The sequence below is a fragment of the Pipistrellus kuhlii genome, unplaced genomic scaffold (assembly GCF_014108245.1).
Source record: "Pipistrellus kuhlii isolate mPipKuh1 unplaced genomic scaffold, mPipKuh1.p scaffold_m20_p_9, whole genome shotgun sequence".
Classification (NCBI taxonomy): domain Eukaryota; kingdom Metazoa; phylum Chordata; class Mammalia; order Chiroptera; family Vespertilionidae; genus Pipistrellus; species Pipistrellus kuhlii.
The window spans coordinates 27415025-27438556 of NW_023425595.1; the positions used below are offsets into that span (position 1 = coordinate 27415025).

General features: G+C 35.1%; 1 protein-coding gene across 2 annotated transcripts in view; it reads left to right on the forward strand.

The window, feature by feature from the left end:
• The window catches only part of SBF2 (SET binding factor 2), a 307688-nt gene that overhangs the window by 135617 nt on the left and 148539 nt on the right, over positions 1 to 23532 (forward strand). For both annotated transcript variants that reach the window (XM_036428329.2, XM_036428330.2), the window contains exons 4-9: positions 8444 to 8566; positions 9952 to 10062; positions 11716 to 11821; positions 17369 to 17501; positions 18558 to 18666; positions 23060 to 23173. In XM_036428329.2, coding sequence (XP_036284222.1) covers positions 8444 to 8566; positions 9952 to 10062; positions 11716 to 11821; positions 17369 to 17501; positions 18558 to 18666; positions 23060 to 23173 — 696 coding nt within the window. The remainder of the gene's footprint in view (positions 1 to 8443; positions 8567 to 9951; positions 10063 to 11715; positions 11822 to 17368; positions 17502 to 18557; positions 18667 to 23059; positions 23174 to 23532) is intronic.

Sequence of the window (23532 nt, forward strand, 5' to 3'; positions counted from 1 at the left end):
TAATTTATTTAGTTTTTATAGTCAATTAGTAGAAGGTTAGAAGCTGCTTCTTATAAGTTTTCCTGCGATTCTGAAAATATAAGTAAATTATAAAAAATTCTGGCTCCTGTATAATTGTGCTAGGGTAATGTGTACTAACAAGAATTGTATGACAGCTTTCATGTGCTCAGAACAGAAAGTTAATGAATTTTGGAATTGATCCCAAAAAATGGTACAAACCAAGGAGGTAGAATTTGAAAGAAAAAATAAAAACCCAGATGATGTTCCTTTATAGGTCATCAGTAATGTTCCCATTTTTAGTGTGAACATGCAACTTGTTTAAAAATTGTTTTTCTTTTATTTTTGGATCATATCTCCAGTTCAAAAATAGATCTTTTAATTGTTTTGGTGTGAATTGCTTAATAGCAAATATAGTATGACACATTATTTGGAAGCCTAAGTGAAGGAGGAACTTAGAGACACACACCATCCAAAATATAATTGTGCAACTTTTACAATGTTGTCTTTTATCTCTTCATGATACAGTGCACTCTCACAATCACCAGCAAATCTTTTATATAAAACTTTGGATAATATATTTCTGGAATTATTCAACCAGGCAATGTGATTGTAAATTTTTTAAAAGTAATCAGTAAATTATGATTGATGTGAGATTGCTTTTTATTGCCATACTAGAGGCCTGGTGCATGGCATTCTTGCACTAGGGGTGGGAGGTTTCCTCAGCCCATTCTGAACCCTCTTGCAGTCCGGGACCCCTCGGGGGATGTCCGCCTGCTGTGGAGTCAGGAGAGGCTCTTGCCACTGCGCTCACCAGCTGTGAGCCTGGCTTCTGCTTGAGCAGTGCTCCCCCAGTGGGAGCACACTGACCACCAGGTTGCAGCTCCTGCGTTGAGCGTCTGCCCCCTGGTGGTCAATATGCATCACAGCAACCAGTCATTCTGCTGTTCAGTTGATTTGCATATTAGGGTTTTATTATATAGGATTTTATAAATTGATAGACCTATCTAAATTTTTTATTTAGTTGTACCACTTCCAAGTTTTTAAATGCATTTTAAAAAGTGTTTATGAACCAATACTAATTAAATTTGCAATAAAGATATTTGGTATGTTAGGAAACAAAATATCAAAGAAAGAGGTGGGAATGAATGAGTATACTTTGGGGAAGTAAATAAGTAATAAAGAGGGAAATGCTTAGCAGGCATAAGATATGTTTCTTTATCTCAGTTTGCTTCAAATCTAGCTTGGGAGGCAAAACCAAAAACTTAAGTATAAAGATATTCCAAAGTACCATATGCTAGAACCAGTTCAATGAAAGAGTTAATAATTGAAGACTGGGTAGCTAGAATTAAGTCTTGCAACTTGAATCAATTATATCTTAGGAATAAATTATGAGCAGGAACATACCTCAGTGTCAATGACTATATTCTTTAGTTTATAATGACTAATTCTGATTCATACACTTGACATTAATTTGGAGGGGGGAATATCCATTAAGAATTATTGAGCTCTAGCTGGTTTAGCTCAAGGATAGAGCATCAGCCTGCAGATTGAAGGGCCCCAGGTTTGATTCTAGTCAAGGGCACATGCCCAGGTTGCAGGCTCAATTCCCCCCGTTCAGGAGACAGCCAATCAATTATTCTTTCTCATATTGATGTTTCTCTCTATCTCTCTCCCTTCCTCTCTGAATGCAATAAAAATATTTAAAAAAAAGAATTATCAAAGTAGTGCCCCAAAGTGAAACATTCAACAAATTACCATTGTTATGTTTCTTATTTTATAAAATGTATTGTAAGTTAATCCATTTTATCAACTAATAATATCAACATAAGCAAGGAATTTTAAATGTGTCTATCATAAAATTTTAGTGTTTAGTTTATCCTGGTTTTTAAAAGGTATATAAGGACTAAAATTAGGAAAATGAAATGAAAATTATAATTAAACTTGCCAACCTCACTTTGAATGTTTTGATTTGCTTCGTTGTTGAATTGTGTTTCCTTTTTCCTTTACTTTTCCCTCTATTGTATTCATTCTTTAAATCCTAGCTCACTGCTGTAGGCCTCATCTCTTCTCAGAGTTTCTTGAGCACTTTAAATATGAATTTTCAAAATGTTACAGTATTGTTTTGTACTGATTAATGTTATTTCATCTGTGTTGGTTTTAGCATTTAAGCTCGATTATAAATTTCCTGACATAAAGACTACCTATCCTTTCTCCAATCCCAGCCTCAGTCTGTTTCTTTTTAATTTTTCTAATCTCAGTTTAGCATGCTATCCATCCAGATGTTCAAACAAAAAATGTAGTGTTAACACTTATCCTCCCTTTCTTTCATCTTTCACATTAAGGATAGCCATCAGCAAATCAGGTCAATTTTATTTCCAAAATAAATCCTACTTCCAAAATAAATCATCTACTTTTTTTGGCTTCCCTTCTTACCACTTCACTATATATCTTGCCTGAACTATCAAAGAGACCTCCAACATAGCTTGTTTTTGCCTCTTTACAAGCTATTTTCCATTCAGCATCAGGGTGATTTTTAAAAAACAGAATTGAGATTATCCTCCTTGCTTAAAGCCCTCCCTTCCACAGATTCTCAGGCATTTAGTATAAAAATCCAAACTCCCTACCTTGGCCTCAATGCCCTAAATAATTTAGCCCTTACTTAGCTATCCAGTTTCTTCTGCCATAGTTTTCCCCCTAGCTACTTAGGTTTCATATAGTATCTGGCTGCTATTTTGTTTCTTAAACTATACTAAAATCCTTCCTACCTTCCTACCTACTGTTCTGCCCTTAGATTTTCAAAAGATTAGTTGCTTATTGTCTTGCAGATGTCAGCTTTAGCTTCATCTTCACTGAGAGGTCTTATCTGACTTTCTTCACATTATTTGTTCTCTCCCTTCACTCTCTAGCTCTTCCTCTTATTTTTTTTTTTCTACCTTCATTTGTTTGTTTATCTTTTATTTGGTTTCCTCCACATGAAGGTATGATTTTAAGAGCAGGAACTCTGTGGATGTGGTTCAGCAGTAGAGCATCATCCCTGGAACCAAGGGGTCATGGGTTCAATTCCTGGTCAGGGAACATTCCGGGGATTCAGCTCCATTCCCAATAGGGGTTGTTCAAGAGGCAGCTGATCAATGATTCTCATTGTAGATGTTTCTATCTCTTTTTCCTTCTCTCTTCTCTAAAATCAATGCATACATACATACATACATACATGGGTTCTATCACAACTGTAGCCTTGGTGCTTGGCACTAGTAGACACCAAGTAAAATGTTAAGTGCATAAATGAGTTTACAAATCACTAATCATCTTTTATAGTTTACTAGAGGCCCAGTGCACGAAAATCATGCATGGAGTGTGTGTCCCTTAGCACAGTCTGCACCATCTCCCATCGGGGATCCCGGGAAGGATGTTTGACTGCCTGTTTAGACCCGATCCCACCAGTGGGATGGGCCTAAACAGGCAGTCTAACACACCTCTCACAGTCCAGGACTGCTGGCTTCCAACTGCTCAGTGATAGATTAAATAAAGAAGGTAGACCAGAGACCGGGATGGCAGGACACAGGCTTTATTGGAGGGAAGGGCACCCCTGCCGGCTGCTTCCATGGAGAGGAGCAGAAGAGAGCGAGCGAGGGGCTTACAAGCACCTTTAAGAATAGGGGGCGGGGCTTAGGGCACTCAGCACACGCTGATTAGGGACCTAGGGACTTAGGAATGGGGGCTTAGGGTATTTGGCAGGTGCTGATTGGTGGTTCAGAGCTCAGGAATGTCTGGCCGCAGTTGGGGTTTATGTCTGTCCATCAATTGGAGAAAGGGACGATCTATCACTCAGCTGCCTGCCTGACAGCCTGATCACCCCCATATCACTCCCCTGCCAGCATGATCAATGCCTAATTGCTCCCCTGCCAGCCCAATTTTCCCTAACTGCCCTCCCCTGCCAGCCGGGTCGCCATTAACTATTCTCTCCTGCAGGCCTGGTCTCTCTCCCTCCCCCCCTCCTCCCTAAACTGCCCTCCTCTGCCAACTGGGTCACCCCTAACTGTCCTCTTCTTATGGCCCGGTCACCCCTAATTTCTCTCTCCTGCTGGCCTGGTTCCCTCTAACTGCCCTCCCCTGCCTGCTTGGTCATCCCCAACTGCCCTCCCCTGCAGGTCTGGGTCCCTCCCAACTGCCCTCCCTTGCAGACTTGGTCCCCCCAAATGCCCTCCCTTGCAGACTTGGTCCCCCCAACTGCCCTCACTTGCAGGCCTGGGCCCTCCCAATTGCCCTCCCCTGCTAGCCTGAACACCCACAATTGCCCTCCCCTGCAGGCCTGGTCGTCCCTAACTGCCTTCCCCTGCAGACCTTGTTGCCCCCCCCATCTTATGGTGGGCTTTGTGCCACTCAAAAATAGGAAGCTTTCTAGGTGAATACTAGTATATAGTAACCCCATAAACCAATTTGTTCTACCTTCAAGATACTGTAAAGCCAGGAGCTACTGAAGGAGAAATACTGGCGTATTTTGTTTGTTTTTTGCTAGAGGTAGACTAGATTCTGATCGAAGACTAGTAACCTAATTTGTATAAAGCTCTTTTATCCTAAAATGTGTATTTCTCACATAGTCATCATTGTCCAGACCAATGCAGGGTCAACTAGGTTTTATTATGTGGACATGTAAGATAGTAACAGATTATTTGGCAAGAAATAAAGATGCTTGTCAGAGGGAATTGTAGACATTACAGGATTTTGCAACTACTTAGACTCCTTTATTTTCAATTTTGAAAAAATTTTAAGTCCTTAAATTGCTTTACACAGGCAATTCTAGGTGATGGTATAATGTAACAAATTACTTACATTTTAAAAAATAAATATAGAACCGAAAGTTTGTTATTTGCATAATTCCTTTTGTCCTTTTTAAACTGTGTTTTTAAAAAGTCTGTAGGAAAGTTTTAGTGTGAAATGGTGTTATTGAAAATGAACTTAGTACACAGAGGATTTTGAATGAAACAAATCTTTCCAGGTAGAAGAAACAGAAATCAAGTATTAGAAGTGCAATAAAGATGAGGTTGAAGTGCTTAGCCTGAGTGATAGGATAAACTTTCTAAAGATTGTGCCCGTCTACTGTATGGATACATTCCATAAAACCAATAATCTAGAAATTATTAGCATTTTTGTCACGGGATATGTTTAAAGGGCAGTAGCATTTGGGGGGCAAATTTATATGATGGATACTAATTTATCCCATATTATTGAAGTAGAGAAACTATGAATTATAAGAATGTAAACTGCATAGAAGTTGGGAATCCCACCAGCAAATATAGTCCATAATAATAATAGGTAGAGAAACATCTATAAATGGGCAAGTTATAGCTTGTGCTTGTGATATATATTAGAGTCAGGTGATCTTGCAGTCATTGTGAGACAATTCAGTAAACAGTGTTTAAAGAAAATTTGTATCTTTAAGAAGACCTATTTAAGCCAAGGAATAATCTTAGGCTAAAACATTTGCAAATATAGTCCAATGAGATAAAATATGTGAAAATTTTTATACAATAGAAAATTAAATTGCAGGGCATTATTATATTGATAGCATCTATTACATTCAAAGCCTATTTTTAATTTATTGCTTATTAATTTTACAGATATTTTCAATATGTGGAAATCTCTCATTGTAAAACACAAACAAATAAAGCCAATATAATTACATAATTATTACACCAAAGATACTCTAATGGGTATAGAGAAGAGGCAATATCCCTTACATCAGGAATAGGGAACATCCGACCACAGGCTACATAAGGCCAGTGAAATCATTTGGTCTGGCCCTACCAAGGCATTAGGGGTGAGTTAATTAAATGTTTGACCAAATATAGCAGGCTAATTTTTAATTTGATAATTTGTATGGCTTGAAAATGATGTTATAATATCCAAATGGCCATTGGCAGAAAAAAGGTACCCCACCCCTGCCTCACATGATAAGTTAATAGAAAAATCTGATAAAAAAACACCATGTTATCATCTAAAACAAATCTTATTTTGATCAACTGTTTAGAGGTTTAATTTTTTTTTTATCATTGCAGTACATTTTGCTTTGAGAAAAGAAATATGAATTTTTTCCAAACTTAAGATTTATTCTTGTATGAGAGATATTGGAATTTAGAATAACAACATCTTATGATTTATGGTCCACTGACAAAGTAAAGGTCAACATGTGTAATTAAAGGATATAAACACTGATTTAAATTATATTGGATCATCTTTCTTGTTAATAACTATTCTATTTAAAGAACTAAATTAAGCTTTAAGAAATGACCGATGCGTTCTATTTTGTGTTTTGGTGAAAGTAGCTTACTGAAGTGGTTATCTACTTACTCAAGCTGACTTCTAATGTTACTCTAGGGCATTTATCACAATCTCATAAAAATGTGGATAACTTTATCTCTTTTAAGAATTTCAGTCATTCTTTTGTCATTTCAAATTTATTAGTAATCCATGAAGAATATGATTCATTAGGTGTGGAAATCTTTGGTAAATTTATATTCATCACATTTTTATTATTTATAAGGATTCCAGAAAGCAAGCAACCTAATTTTAGCTTTTGCTTTGTAACAAATGAAAATCTTTCAAAAGCATATGGACCATATCACACATATAAAAACTAAATGGATAGTTCCCCTTTGGATATATGCAGCAAGTAAATAAGCATCAACTATGTGCTCAGCTCTTGTTTTAGGAAGTGGGAAATTACCAGGGAAGAAACTAGACAGAAATCCTGGTCTTCATGGAGCAAAACACAGGATAAGTGAAATGGATAATATAGTGGATGGTTAAAAGTGCCATGGATGAAAATAAAGCAAGGAAAGTGGATAAGGGAGTGTTAGGGCCTAGCAATTTCAAACAGGGTGCCACTAAAGGCTTAAAGAACAGATGTCCCTTCAATAAAGACCTAATGGAGATGACAGAATTAGTCATTAGCATATCAGTGGAAAGAGTATTCCAAGCAAAGGAACAATGAACAAATGCTTAGGACCCATAGTTGGGAGGATGCCCAGCATGTTTAAGGAGCAGAGGGAAGCAAAGTGGAGCTAAAGAGGGAGGCTGTTACCATAATCCCGGCTAGCAGTGATGGTGGCTCACAGTATTGTGTAGCAGTGAAGAGGGTGAGAAATCAGGTTTGCTAGCAGTTTGGATATGGGATATGAAAGAAAGGGGAATCGGAATTTTTGACTTGCTAAATGGAAGAATAGGATTTTCACTAACTGAGATAGGGAAAAACTGCAGGAGGAGTAGAACTTGAGGACGGGGGAGAGAGAGATTGAAGCTATGATTTGGACATGTTTGAGATATCTGTTAGTCATTCAAGTGGAGATGTCATGTTGGATATGGCATTTGACAGGAGGAATAAGTAAAAGCAAATGTGATATGTTGCTGAACTGTGCCAGGATTGAGAGTAAGAACAAAATTAGTCAAGGGAAAGCTTCAGGAAGAAGATACATTTTAAGCTGACCTTTAATTATTGGAAAGGAAAGAAAAGAGGATTCTAGTTAGAAAAAAAAATGTCCTTACAGTACCATCTTGAAAATTGACTTTCCATTAAAAAAATTTTTTTTTATTGATTAAGGTATTACATATGTGTCCTTATTCTTCTTCCCCCCGCCCCCCCATTGTCCCCTCACCTTCCCACTCATGCCCTGACCCCCTGGTGTCCATTGGTTAGACTTATGTGCATGCATACAAGTCCTTTGGTTGATCTCTCTCCCTTACCACCCCCCTCCCCTAACTTCCCTTTGAGGTTTGATGGTCTGGTCAATGCTTCTCTGTCTCTGGATCTGTTTTTGTTCATCAGTTTATGTTGTTCATTATATTCCACAAATGAGTGAGCTCATGTGATATTTATCTTTCTCTGATTGGCTTATTTAGCTCTGTTCATAGCAGCAAATTTACCATAGTTAACATTTGGAAATAGCCTAAGTGCCCATCAACAGATGAGTAGAATAAAAACTGTGGTACATCTACACAATGGAATACTACACTGTGGTTTAAAAAAACAAACAAACAGGAATTCTTACCATTTGCAATAGAATGAATGTAATTGGAGAACATTATGCTGACTTTCCATTTAAATGAATGTGCTTTTTATTTTGGGGATTGCTATTTAAAATAAGTTGACTAAGTTACCTTTTATTACTGTACCCCACAAAGACACCAGATGCTCAAATAAAGCTGTGGCATATATTTGGAGCTTCAGGAGCTTTTAAAAAAAAAATGAAATAAGTGTGTCCTGATTTATAATTTTGATGATTTTCAAAGTATGCTCTTTATTTTTAGTTTCAGTTTTGTAAACTATATTATAACTTACATTTTGCAATTAAATTTGGATTTTGTAAATTATATGGAAGTGTGATATGTCTTTCTTTTGTGAGTTATAAACAGGAAATTCTGTTGGTTACTGTACCTCTTTTCCTAGGGAACAAAAAAGGAAGAGATTGAAGGTGAAGTGGAAGTGACTGGTTTAATTCAGCCTGCAGAAGTGTTTGCTCCCAAAAGCCTGGTGCTGGTATCCAGATTATATTATCCAGAAATTTTTAGGGTAAAGAACTCCTCATTGTCATCATTGACATATATTATTGTATAAATCTGTTTTGAGTGAACCATGGTAACAAGTTCTTAGTATTTAAAACATCTCTGTATCTAAAATAAATTAATTTGGGAATTTATCAATAAAGTTACTGTTAACAGCAGACGTATTTTCATATTGGATGAAATAAATACCTGAGTAAGTTAATGTGACTATTTAAATTTTAAGAATGTAGTGTTTTTTTTTCCAAAACATTTTTTTCTGACTCCAAAATGTATGTATCTTAAAGAAATAATTTGATTGCCTGTAGCATATTTAAAATACATTAGTGATATAACTGCTTTGTGTATTTTTATTCACTTTCTTTTGTTCAATCAGGGTTTGTATTTTCAAATAGTTATTTGAAAATGGGTATTTGTATTTTCAAATAGTTCTGATACTACTCCTGCCAACATAACTTTAGAATATTTTTTACTTTTAGATGTTTTGTTTCTAGACAAAACATTTCAAATATAAGAACAAATTTTCAAATATAAGAACAAATTTTAATTTAGATATAAATATATATAGGACTTGAAAAAAGAGGGCTTATTTTTATCTTATTTCAGTTGCTACCTTTAGTTTTAGTAATGTTACTATGGTCCAAAATTATAGTTCTTTGGAAATATAAATTATACCTAAAAAGTTCCCAAGGATTTGGAAAATTAATCATAATTTCTGGCACACTTTTCCATATTATTGAGGTTATATGTATTTAGAAAAATTAATTAGGTGTCAATATTTCAGTGCCAGTGACATTCCTAACAAATAAAAATCTTTTGGAGTTACAAAATTTAATAAATTGAAAGATTCATAAAGATTGCATTTTGTCTTCCTTTTTATCACCTACTTTCTTCTGAGTTTAAAGTATTGATCATATCTTGTTCCTATTTTTTTCCTTTTGTAATAATTTATATGTTAAATTTTTATGTAGAATAAATGTTCTGAATTTATAAGAATCACAAAAGATAAAATTTCTAAATGTTTATCTTGAAATTTGGTGTTTTGCAAAGTAAGCTGATACAAAAAAAAAAACCACAAAAAAACACCCAACATGATAACAACAGTTTTAAGACCCACAAATTTGCTAGAGTGGTTATCTCAGTACAAACACCTGTTTTACAAATTATGGATTTCTGCTTTTTATAAACTCCTCTCAAAAGCTCATTTAGAGCTTCTGATCTGGAGGAAAACTTAATAAACTTAATAACATTTGCTGCTTAAAATTTATTTCATGGTCACTGTCCAATGTACTCTGCTAGGTTCAAAGAGAAATTTTCCTAGGGGCAGATGTCACAACAATTTATTTTTAGTGCCTATTCTTTTCATGAGCTAACTACATGCATCTCCCTTTGCAGGCTTGCCTGGGTTTGATCTACACTGTATATGTGGACAGTCTGAATGTCTCTTTGGAAAGTCTCATTGCAAACCTGTGTGCGTGCCTTGTCCCAGCGGCTGGAGGGTCTCAGGTAAATTGAATAAAAAAAGTAGTGATGAGGGCCTGTTTCTCTTATCCTCTCTCCCACTTAATTTAATTTGTGAAGAAAAGGGGGAAAGAAGAATTCTTTAAATGTTTTCATTTTAAAGAGGATTTTAGTTTAGTTAAGCGTTGTCCCTGTGGTCTGCTTTCTAGAGACCCAAGATTCCATTCTTTTCTTAGGTCATGAGGTTAATTTTAACACAGGGGTCACCTTTCACATAGCATAATTAGAAGTCATATTTTGTGTAACTTGAACTCCAGTTTACATTTTCTTGGGAATATACTTTTTAAAGTGGAACTTTTAAAATGTGTTCTTTACACCCTTTTTATTCCTCTATATTGTTATACCTCATTTAATTAACTTAAATCAGAAAATTTTTGAGTGAAAAAATTAGATAACATTAAGAAAATTCTCAAAACAGTTTTTTGTAATCTTACAATTATTTCTGAATAGATTCATTAATTCATTTCCCTGAATAACAATAATTACATGTGGTCCTAAAGCTATTTTGTGTGTTGTGTGCAATCTTTAATAGAAGAGCATACATTTAAATTTGAAAGGGTTTATTTTTCTTATTTCAGTTTGCTATCTTTAATAAACAATATTGACCTTGGTCCACATTCACAGATCTTTGGAAAGTAGAATATATATCTGAAGTTTTCTCAGGATTTTGCTATAGATTGAGCCTCACATGAGAAACTTAATTAAGCTCTTTCACTGACATAAAACTTTCTCAAAGTGATCATGTGATTTTCATCTTCTGTATGTTTTAAGATTATCATATCTGTATCTGAAATAGAAAAATAAAAACCTCAGCTCTATGATTTAATGTTTCTAAGGCACCATACTTTATTTTAAAGACTCTTCTTAAGAGTCTTTCAGACTCTTTTTAAGAATTGATTAGTTGATCACTTATTTTGCTTATTCTTATGTAAATTACATGGTTTAACCTCAGTCTGACCAAGATTATTTACAAAGAAATAACCATTTTTTTTTCATTGTCTTTTACCTTTGTAACTGTCTTCTGTGTATCCCAGTGTCTTTTGTTATTTTAAGTTTTTATCCCACTTTTTACCTTTTTTACTCTTCTAGCTCTGCTTCAAGGGTAGAATTTGAAGTGTGAGCTTGGTCACAATTGGACCTAAGCTTTAAAGCAGTGTAATTATTTTATGGGTCTTTATTTTAATGGTATTTTTGTTGATTTTATTTTGAATTTAAAAATGTTTATTATGGCTGTAGAAATTTTAAAATTACATATGTGGTTCATATACTATTTATCTTATTTTCCCCAGTTTTATTGAGATATAATTGGCATATAAATGTTGACTTTAATATTTTGTTATTTTTCAGGTAAGTATGATTGTCAATTATTTTGTATTTCATTGATACTAAATTTTCAATTTTCAACTACTGAATTTTCTTGTACCATATTCACTTGGGCACAAAGTAACTGAACTGTTTTGGATTATGTTATCACCCTTTGCATCTGTTAATTGGATCTTAATATGCTCATCATTGGCTTGAAATCTGAGCAAAGGGTTTTTTTTTTTTTGTTTTTTTTTTGTTTTTTTACCTTAAGAAAAAAAGAAAATGTCTGAAAATAAATCATTTATGTGTTTGTGTGTTTTCCCTGTTCTACAGAAGCTGTTTTCCTTGGGAGCAGGAGATAGACAGCTGATCCAGACCCCTTTGCATGATAGTCTTCCTGTCACAGGCACTAGTGTGGCTCTCTTGTTCCAGCAGTTGGGTATGCTCTCTGATATTCAAACTTCTCCTGTGGAAGCCTACAAAAAAAACCGATTTATTTTAAGCTCACATGACCTGACATGAATCAAGAAAATAAAAAGGAAACCATTAAATACCAGATATGTAAAATATATAATTACATAGGTAATATTCTTTTTTTTAAAAAGAAAACACACAAAACACTTTAACTCATGCCCATTTTGCTCTGGAGTCTATTGTAGACTTTTCAAAAGTAGACATTTTCTTTATACTTTAAAAGACGAAAAGATAGTGTATTTTGTTTTTCCTTAGATGAATTAGTTTTATAGAATCTTGTCCGATGAAACTAAAAATCTTGTCATCCTTATCCCACCAATGGCTAGGATAGAGAATTGGGGGGAGGCACTAGAAGTCCTCTCCGTACGTTGGACAGCTCTGTGCTTCATTAAAGGAGTGATGTAACTTAACAGTAAGCATGTCAGAGATTCCCATTTATTTTACCACTTAATTGCCCTTTATAGATGACTGCTCATGTGTGCCCCACTCTCTTTGATTCAGCCTTTGTCATTGTTCTTCATCTCTGTTTGTCTTTTTCCAGGTTTAACCTTTCCTTCCCTGGATTTCATACTCTGCTTCTCCACTGAATTCTTAGTTCCTTGCACAAATTTTGCTCCTTGTTCAGCTCTGTACCTTATCACTTCTTTTTTTTTACTAGTGACTCCATCCTTATTCTTCTGCTGCTATTTCAATCAGTCAAATATAGAAAACCTTAGAAGAAAATTAAACATAAGTAGAGTTTTCTAGAATTCTAACAAAGATGGCTGGAGATACCAACCCCAAAGCATGGCTCTTCCCCTTTACATCTGCCTCCCCTCAATAGGTCAAACTCTAAACTCTTTTCTTTTCTTTCCCCCTGAAAGTAGTAATCTTTGAATTACTACAGAGTGTGTTGGAATTTGGAATCTGTTTTATTAGAATCAAAGGTATATTTTCCTATTTTGCTGATCCATTATAAAGACTTTACTGGTAGCATTTAGTAATAATAGTCTCCAGGAACATCTAAGAACTTTGAAGGAGACAAGCTATACAGATAAAATGGTAATTATTAAATACAGCACCCAATATTTAAGGAAAAAATACTTTTATAAAGATTTTTTTTTAATTTGCTTTATCAATCATTTCCTTTTCATGCATTGATTCATTAGGATTAAACAAAACCAGTTCCTAATTTTTAGAAAAATTAGAATTCTATAATCTTTAATTATCCTTTGATATGGGTACAGTGAGATAGTAAGCCAATGCCAACAGTAAGTTTGCTTGTTTTATAATTCAAATATAGCTGGAAAAAGAAGGGCAAAGTTTTTCTTGATCTAGGAGAGTTTATAACATATTCACTAATCTGTGCATTTGATTTCTATGGTTTTCTATATTTGTGTTTTATCTGCAATAAAAATACTTTTCAAAACTTGTAAAACTATATAACTCTTTATATATATAATTTTTTTAAGTGCAATGCTTGAACAAATTAGAGGTTTTATTCTTTTAAATTAACAAAATGTCTAGAGATAGGCAGTAAAGGGTTGACATATTGATTTCCAGGTATTTCCAGGAATTGTATAGAAATTCTTCTCTATATTTTTCCCCTACTTATTAATATGGAGTTTTCCCTTACTAGACTATGAGCTTTAAGAACTGCCTTTATGATAAGAGAATAATCAAAGAATAACTAGAACTTATTTGTGTCCCATATGTCTGGCATAGTGCTTTGGGTATAGAAGGCATCAGTGTTTGTTGAATAAATGAATGAATGTGCTAGCCATGAAGAGAATGGCAATTTTCATTCATTAGGAGATATTCTGTGGGACGAAGTGTGCCAAAACACATGATGATTAGTCATTTGAAGATCAAATTTCATTCTTTTATTCTTAAGTATTTTGAGCTTAATTATCTTTTGCTTACATATTCAAAAGTTAATTTTTCAGGGAAAGACTGAGGAAAATATAAGGCAGATAAGGGGACAGAAAGCTGCCTCTGAAACAGTGCTGGATGCAGAGTGGTAGTTTCTAGAGTATGTGGCACTGATTATTGTGTCTAAAGGCATGTTCTTATCACCAGTCATTTCAGCTGGACTGTTGTTGAAAGCCAATGTTAGACCATTATCAGAGTTCATTATCTGGGTTGAGAGTGGGTAGTGGGGGTGGATTTTACAAAGCACTGACAGGAAGCAGATAGGACTATACGATTATTTTGTAGCCTTGACTAGTTTTCCTGTGAAATGTCTCGTTGTATGATAACATTTCCTTGCTGCTTCTCTCTAAGGATTGTTATGATAATAAATTTATTTTCTACATTTTGAGAGTTCTCTGGGTTTGCCTGAAGTCTCCACCATCACGCATCTCATTTATTCCCCGTGATTTCTTGTTAGTTAGGTACTTTCATTTCTTCCTTGCCATCTTTTTTTGTTTGTTTCTTGTTGCAGCTCATGTGAACTATTTTTATTTACCTGAAGATTTGTTCAATAAGTGTAGAAAGCTATAGTTTTTATTATGTTAATAAGATTGTATTCATAGGAGTTGGCTTTATAGCCCCTCTGATTTTTTAATTGAATCCATAGCTGTTTAACTAAGGTGTCTCTCCTTGCCCCAAATAATTTTGTGAAATTCTCATAATATCTGTTGTCATACCTATTTATAAAATTTGGATTTTAACTGGAAACACACTAGTTTAGAATACTTATTCCAGTGTTTACAGTACATTTTAATCTGACTGATCAGAGCAGGCACAGACTAGGACTCTAGGCCATTCAGTGTTGGAATAATCTGATGTGATTATCCTAGACCTAGAAAACCAAATATACCCATGTACAATTGCCCAATTCAATTACATTTCTTAACTGTTTCTTACTTAGAAGACTTCCATTTCTAACATTTGGAAATAATATTGTGAATTTGTAACAAATATTAAAATTGCCTCTCAGTGATAGTTATAAAACTAGACTATAAAATATATAAAGCTTGAATTTGTGAAGGTAGGGATCTTGTTTTTCTTTATTGCTGTTATCTGGTGCATAGCCATAGTAGGTACTCAACAAATATTGATCGAATGACTGATAAATCTCCCTTTTCGTACCTTGTGTATAGCCATGACCATTATTATATTCTCTCCATTATGGCTTGATCAAAAAGAACTATAATAAATTGTTTAAGGCTTCTAAAATATATCCTGTCTTGATACAGTGCCCTTTATTTCCTCAGTTTTCCCATTTGAAAGCTGAGACATAATGTTCTATTATTATTCAGAAAAGGGAGGATTCTGGAGAATAGTTCTTGGTATTGTTTCTTTAAAATGGGAAACAAATGCATTTGTTAATGTTTATGTTATGAATTTTAGAACTTTAACCCTAAAGAAAAGTTAAAATCAGGAAGTAATTTTTCAGAATGTTTTACTATTTGAGTAATCAACAGGATGTGTTTGTACCATTGTACTGAAATCAGTAGTAATTATCACTGGAATGTTTGTTTTTCTTATTATCTTCTCTGCTGTTATTGTGCAGCTTTGGATGGATTCTGGCTAGTGAAGACTAACAATTCAAGGTTACATAGAAAACATTTCTACTTGTAGATGAAATAAAATTAGATTTATGAATAACTATGTAGCTATGAATACAGCAACAAACACTGCTAGTAAGAAATAAAAACATTAATGTAATTTCTTAAAATATTTAAGGTATGGTTATGGTATGAGTAAATTAGGTATGGGTAAATTATTTTGTATTACACCATATAACCTTTCTGGATAACAAAAACCTTACCCTTTAAGCACTAGAATAGCTACGCAGTTATTCATAAATTTAATTTCTTAATAAGTTTAGTGTACTGTTTCTCCCCCTTGATATTGTAAATTTTTTTAATGATACAGGTAGGATAGAGTTACTTACAAATGCATGTTTTTTTTCTTCACTTTATTGCTAAAAAATGCTACCCATCCTCTGAGCCTTCAGTTAGTCATAATCCTTTTGCTGATGAAGGGTCTTGTTGAAAGCTGCTTGCTGATTGATCAGTGTGGCGATTGCCGAAGGTTGAAGTGGTTATTGTGATTTCTTAAAATAATACAACAGTGAAGTTTGCCACATCCACAGCCCCCTCAGCAGTCAGTGCTGGGTCTCTGCGGTGACCCAGCACTGACTGCAGGACTGACTTACAGTGTTTGATTGTCTGTTTGGTCATTTTGGACATTATGGACCCTGGCTCTTTACAGATGTCCATGATGCTAGAAACTGTCTGGAGGATAGATTTGAAATTAATATGGACTGGATTAGGGAAACCAGTTATGAAACTCTAACATTAGTCCAAATGAGAAGAGATTAAAAAGTTGAGCTCATAAGTTTAGATAGGTCTTATGGGATAAGTTGGAAATGAGAAAATAATATGGCAGGCCTAGCCAATTTGGCTCAGGGGATAGAGCATTGACCCAAGGACTGAAGGGTTCCTGGGTTAGATTCCAGTCAAGGGCATGTATTATATCTTGGTTGCAGGCTTCTCCCCGGGCCAGACTCTGGTCGGGCCATGTGCAGGAAGCAACCAATCAATGTGTTTCTCTCACGTCGATATTTCTCTCTGTCTTCCTCTCTCTTCCACTCTCTAAAACTCAATGGAAAAATATTCTTGGGTGAAGATTTAAAAAGAAAAGAGTATAGCAAATAAAAATGGACCAAGAAGAAATCTGCATGTGTCACATTGGTTAAGGGAAATACAGAAAGTATTTTACCTTGAGAAAACTAATGGGGTCTCTTGATTTAGTGTGTCCATATAATTAAGGTTGAACAGATATTAAAAAAGATGATTCATAACAACAGAGAAATTAAGAAATTATATACCTACTTAACTTGAACTTGATAAATATGCATGCTGTATTTTCTAGAGTTGCCACTAAAAATATAATAAAGGAACCAGCTTATGGATTCTATACTGGTAAAGGGAAGATCCAGGATAAATAGAAATTATTAAAAAAAAAAGGGGGGGGGGAGGAGAGGTACAACAAGTAAATATATAAAGTAAGGCACTATATATATATTGTCAGACTGGACTTTTAAAAAATTTCTACTTCATGCTATTTACAAGGAGTAGAAGATTAAAATAAAAATAAAAAAGAAGTAAAAGATTGACATAAAATATGGAAAAAAATGTGCCAGGAAAATTTCAACAGCAAAGCTGGTGTGGTTACATTAACATTAGACAAATGCTCTTTAAAGAGGGAAAAAATTATTAGAGCAATGGCAATGTCTAAAATAGGAATTTAAGTACAGACCTTGGAGATTTAGTTGAAAAGAAGGTAATAGCATGTTTCCAAACTATGCTCAATTAGTGTTAAACTGATTTGAAGAGTAAAGACAAAGTTTGGGAAAACAAATCCCATAAGTTGTGTGGAATTTATAGTTTAACCAAATATTTTTCTTCAGAGATTTCAAAAATACTGGCTTTTTCACTCCATGTCATTCTAAGTCTGTGTTTGTTGGCAACACATATAAAATTAAGCGCATTTGGTAAACATTTACTCTTGTGTTTTTCAGGAATTCAAAATGTCCTCAGCCTCTTTTGTGCAGTCCTCACGGAAAATAAGGTTCTCTTCCATTCCGCAAGTTTCCAGAGACTCAGTGATGCGTGCAGAGCCCTGGAATCTTTAATGTTTCCTCTTAAATATAGGTGAGCTTTTTTACTTGTTCTTATATTATTCTGAAATTATGCATTAATTATTAACAATTAGTCAAAACATCATGGCACAATAGTTTGAACTATAAGGTTGTATTTTACAAAATCATGATTCTGATTGAAATCTAGCCTAGAAGTTGGAACTTTTGCAAGCCATCCATTACTGAGTGTTGATTAATTTAGTGAAAATTAATTTGAATAGTATTATCAGTAGCATTTACTTCTCTTTGAATATGGTTGGTAATAAAATTAGGTTAGTGCTGTGGTTTTTTTTAATAGTGAAGAATCATTAATTTTAGGAGTATTTTGGTATTATTGTTGTATTAAAAAAAGAATCCTTATCTTTTTTAGATCCCTACTAAAGAATTTGTATGTAAATGATAAGATATCTGGATTTGCTTCAGATAATACAGTAGGGAAGAGAACAAAAGTAGGTAGAAATATAAATGTGATTTTGTATTAGTAATTATCATATCTGGATTGGATACATGCAGCTTTTGTAAGTCCATACAAACTAGAAAAAAAGTAGACTATTTATATTTATATTTATTTTAAAACTTTTTAAAAAATTTACCTATGTGCTTTTCTTAACCCTTAGATATGTCTAGATCTTGCTTTTTGATTGCTAGCACTCTTATTGAATGCAAAGTCAAGTATAGAAAAATGGAATTTGAATGATTGTTTTATGTAGACGAATTACCAGTGTTGATGGGAAGGGTTCATCAGGGAGTCAGTGTCACTCTCTGATGTTATAAATGCTTCAAAGCCAGTTTAAACACCCAAAGAGACTGCTTGTGTAGAAGGCGTAAGGGATAATAAGGACGCTACCCTGGATTCCACTTACTTAGAACTTATTATAGCTGATTGTATCTTTCACATGAAGATTTTTTTATGTCTGTCCTTTTCAAAATTAAGTATTAATAACCATGAAAATATTGTCGATAATTCAAAACATAGGTTATCTTGAAATTTCATAGCATAAAGATGAAAGAAAAATGTTTATATTATGGAGAAACAAATATATTTCACACATGTTTTCATTATTTCCAGTTATCCTTATATTCCCATCCTCCCGGCTCAGTTACTAGAAGTTCTAAGTTCGCCAACACCATTCATTATTGGAGTACATTCCATCTTTAAAACTGATGTCCATGAACTTGTAAGTATTTAACTTTAAATTGCCAGTTTGAGGCCAGAGGTTTATCTTATTACTTTTGAGTTTTATAACATTTCAACTTATTACTATTTTCAGCTCTATTGCATTCCCTAGAGAAAAGATTGGCTGGAAGAAAAGCATAATTGAAAAACCTAAACATATTAATTTTTCTTTAGCAAATATGAGAGATTTACAAAATAAATTCACTAATGCCCTCACCTTTGGCATTTTAAGTTTATCTTTCTGTATTCTTCATCCTGTCTATGGGAAAGGAAGATAAAGTAATCTATATAGCATTCTATTTATACTTTTGTTATGACTAATTTATTCACATTTTGAAATTACGCCTGTATTAATGCTGAATGGTGGATAATTAAACAGCAAAAATCATTTGCAAAAAGAGTGAAGGATTTTAGTGGAATGCAGGTTCAGTATGAGCCCCACCAAATTATTCTATTTCTTTCCTTGGCCAGAGTGGCTCAGCTGGTTGGAGCATTGTCCCATATACCGAAAGGTGGCTGGTTCAGTTGTAGGTCAGGGCACATAGGGGAGGCAGAAGATATATAATTTCTCACATTGATGTTTCTCTCTCTCTCTCTCTGACCCACTTCTGCTCTCTAAAACCAATAAAAAGTGTATCGTTGGGTAAGAAGAAAGATTATTCTTCTTTTTATGCCACAGGAATAGAAAGAAATACCAAATAAGAAAAGTAATACTCCACATCAATGATTTTTAACCAGTGTGCCATAACAATTTTTAAAACATACAACACGTGAATGTTTGATCAGGAACACTGACCTCTTTTCCCATATATCTATGTATATAAAAAGCCAGTGACCAACCAGAATGACTGGTCTCTATGACGCTGACTGTGGCCAATGAACTGGTCCAAACGGGGGGTGGGACCAGCCAGCCAACTTCCTACAGCACCTTCCCACAGCCGGGCCCCCAGATGGGCCCCCACTACCTCAATTGGCCCGCAACTCCTCCCCATGGATGGCCCCTCCCTTCAGCTGACCCACGGCCCCAACCCCCAGTCAGCTCCACCCCCGATTTGCCCCCCAACTCCAATCGGGTAGTGCAGGCTGGCCAACACCCATGGCACCTTCCCTATGCTGATGGCCCCTAATTGGCCCCCTCCACTCCAATTGGGAGCAGAGCCCATTGGCCAATCGCCTGTGGCCCCTCCCCAAAGCTGGCCCAGCCCTGATTGGGCCCCAATCAGGGCAGGCCAGCCAGCCAACCTCCTGCTATCTCCTCCTCCTTACAGGCCCGGCCCCAATTCATCCTGATTGGGGCTAGCCGGCCAAACCCCACCCATGCACAAATTCATGGACTGGGCCTCTAGTTTTCAAATAAAAAAATGACAACAGCCAACACAATAATAGCCATCCAGTGTGAATTAATCAAAATTATATCTATTTTTTTGTCAGATTGCTAAAAAATATGTTTTGGTATGCCACAGAATCTTAGTAATTATTTTATGTGTACCATGAGATGAAAAAGGTTGAAAATCATTGCTCTACATATCTAAGCTAATTCTGGAATAACATATTTAGTTCTCTCTAATGCATAGAGCATCTGGTGGTTAGTGCACATCATAGTGACCAGTCATTCAGCAATTCAGTCCATTTGCATATTACTCTTTTATTATATAGGATTACAACTGTAATCAAATTGTAGGTGTCATTTAAACTGACAAAAGATTATTCAACATTGTAATTATAAATAGGACCCTCATTCATATATTAATCATTCTGCCTAACCGTAGATGTTGGTATCTATCTAGTTCCTTTTTAATTTTGATATCATTGTATAAAATATGTATAAATCAATAAACATTCAGTAAAGCCCAGTTAGTACTAATTACATTAATAAAAGAGAAATATACAAATTAACTGTCACTTCGCAGCACCCACCAGCCAATTAGAAGTGGATATGCAAATTAACCTGACAAAAATGCAGGTGGCCTGGCCTCCCAGCCATTCCAGGCCTCTGGGCAGCACATATGCAGGCATGAAGTGGCCAGGCAGGGCAGAGTAGGATGCCTGCTATGAGGGGCAAGGCAGAGAGGCAGAGGAAGCTAGTGGAGTGACACTTCAATTGGAGCAAAAACTGAAGGTTCCAGCCGGCGTGAAGATTGAGGGCTCCAGCTGAAGCGAAGACAGAAGGCAGTGGCCAGAGCGAAGGCCTGCATCCTGGGTTCCAGAGGGAAACCAGTGCCAGCAGCCAGGGGAAGGAAGGTCTATTGCACAAATCTTCATGCAATGGTCCTCTAGTTAGAAATATGTCACTCTAGTTTATAGATAATTTTTTTCAGTATTTTTTTTCCTCTGGTGGTAGGACAAACCAAGTATTGCCTAAAGTAAATTTTTAAATTTTTTGATGAATACATTAGAATGAATTTTAATCCTATAATCAATGAATTTTAATCCTATAAATAATAACTTCAGCAATCTTGGCAAGTTTCTCTTACATTTGTATTTAAGTTATTTGTAAATAAACTTGTAAAATGCTAAAAGTTATTTTCTTTCTTGAGCACCTAAACAGTACCATTTTGATATATAATAATTGTTTTGATTGTTAACTCATGTAATGATTACTGTGTTATTTAGGTTATGGCTACACTGCTATAATAAAGCATCCAAAATGCAATGGCCCAGACAAATGGAATTTTATTTAACACTCATGCAGCGATCCGTAAAGGTGTTCCTTATACTAGCCCAGTTTGCTCCATGATATCATTGAAAGTCCAAACTTATTTCCTGCTTATCCTTCCACCAGGATCCTCTCATGTATTGCCATCATCTGAGCATTCAGGGTTGGGTTGCTGCTAGTTCATAGCTTCAGCTATGGAAAGAGGAAAGAGAGCCTCAGGTCACCTCTATTTTGAGTACTTGAAAGTATACACATTGATTTTCAGTTTTCATTGGCAGAGATTTAGTCACTTACATACCTAATGTCAAAGGAAGCTGGAAAATATGGTAATTCCCCCTTATCCATAAGAGATACATTAAAAGACCCACAATGGATGCCTGAAGCCAGAGGTAGTCCTGAACTTTATATATACTATCTCTTTTCTTATACATACATAGCTCTCCACTTAAAGGAAGCACTTTACAGCTTCTCTTTGGCATATCCAAATTGCCGTATAACTACACTTGCATTTTGGGATCATTGTTAGGTAAAATAAGGCTATGTGACAACATGCACTGCAATAATGCCACAGTCTATATCAGTGATTTTCAACCTTTTTCATCTCATGGTACATATAAACTAATTACATTAAAATTCTGCAGAACACCAAAAAATATATTTTTTGCCAATCTGACAAAAAAAATAGATATAATTTTGATTCATTCACACCAGATGGCTATTGTGTTGACTGTCATCATTTTTATTTTTTTATTTTATTTTTTTTTTTACAATGTAAGGGAAATTAGGTCAGTGCCCCTGACTAAATAGGGTATTGCATGTTTTAAAAATTCTTGTGGCATAACCAAAGGACTTGTATGCATGCAGATAAGCATAAGCGATGAACGCAGACATCAGGGGGTGAGGGTGAGGACAGGACTGGGGGGATGAGCGGACAATGGGGGGGTAAGGACACATTTGTAATACCTTCATCAATAAAAAAATAAATAATAAAAAAAAATTCTTGTGGCATACCAGTGTGCCTCTTTCGGCACATCAATTGAAAATCGCTGATCATCGTGGGTGGATAACATAATACATTGTGGATACTGCTACACAAAGGGATGATTCACGTCCCAGGCAGGCCAGTGGGCTGGCCCAAGATTTCAATACACTGTTCATAATGGCATTGCAATTTAAAACTGATGAATTGTTTATTTCTGGAATTTTCCTTTCGATATTTTCAGACCATTTGACTGAATGTAGCTGAGACCTCAGAAAGCATAATCATAGATAAGAGGGAACTACTCTAGACAGAAGCTCAGAAGCCAATAGAATAGCGTTCTATTACTATGGACAATCAATAGGCTCTTCCAGCCCTGGCCAGTGTTGCTCAGTGGTGAAGTGTCAGCCTGCACACTACAGGGTCTCGGGTTCAATTCCTGGTTAGGGGCATGTACCTGGATTGCCAGTCAATCCTAGACCCAATATGGGAGGCAACTAATTGATGTCTCTCTCTCTCTCTCTCTCTCTCTCTCTCTCTCTCTCATTCTCTCTGTTTTCCTCTCTCTCTCCCCTCTGTTTCTCTCCCTTTTACTCTCTCTAAAAATCAATATATTAAATATCCTCAAGTGAGGATTTACCAAAAAAAGAAGATGCTCTTCCATACCTGGTTCTTCTTATTTTGAATTAGTGAAGGTCAAATTAATTTGCTCAACAACAAATATATTGTATTAATTATATTAATTTTTATCTCTTTCAGTTAGATGTAATCATAGCAGATTTGGATGGAGGAACTATTAAAATTCCTGAATGTATTCACCTCTCCTCCCTCCCGGAACCACTTCTACATCAGACTCAAGCAGCTCTTTCTTTGGTATGCCATTTTTTAATAGCAATTTTCTCTTGATTTAAATCTAGACTAAGATAATTATAATTAAATATCATGAGCAGTGTAATTACTTTTTTAAAAGGTCTTCAAACATGAATATAGTCTCATGGAGTATTTAGGAGTTTTTACTAAATATTATTTTAAAAATATACTTTGAATCCTAACTGAATATTTGTTATACATTCATTTTTTTCACTCATCTTATTCACTTAGAACTGAATAATGTCATAGGTATTGGAAACACACATGTGAAAACAAGACTAGACTCTGCCTTGAAGTAATTCTAAACCCCCATTAGAAGTCAGCACTTTTTTCTTCTCCTTCAACCTCCTACTGACATCTCA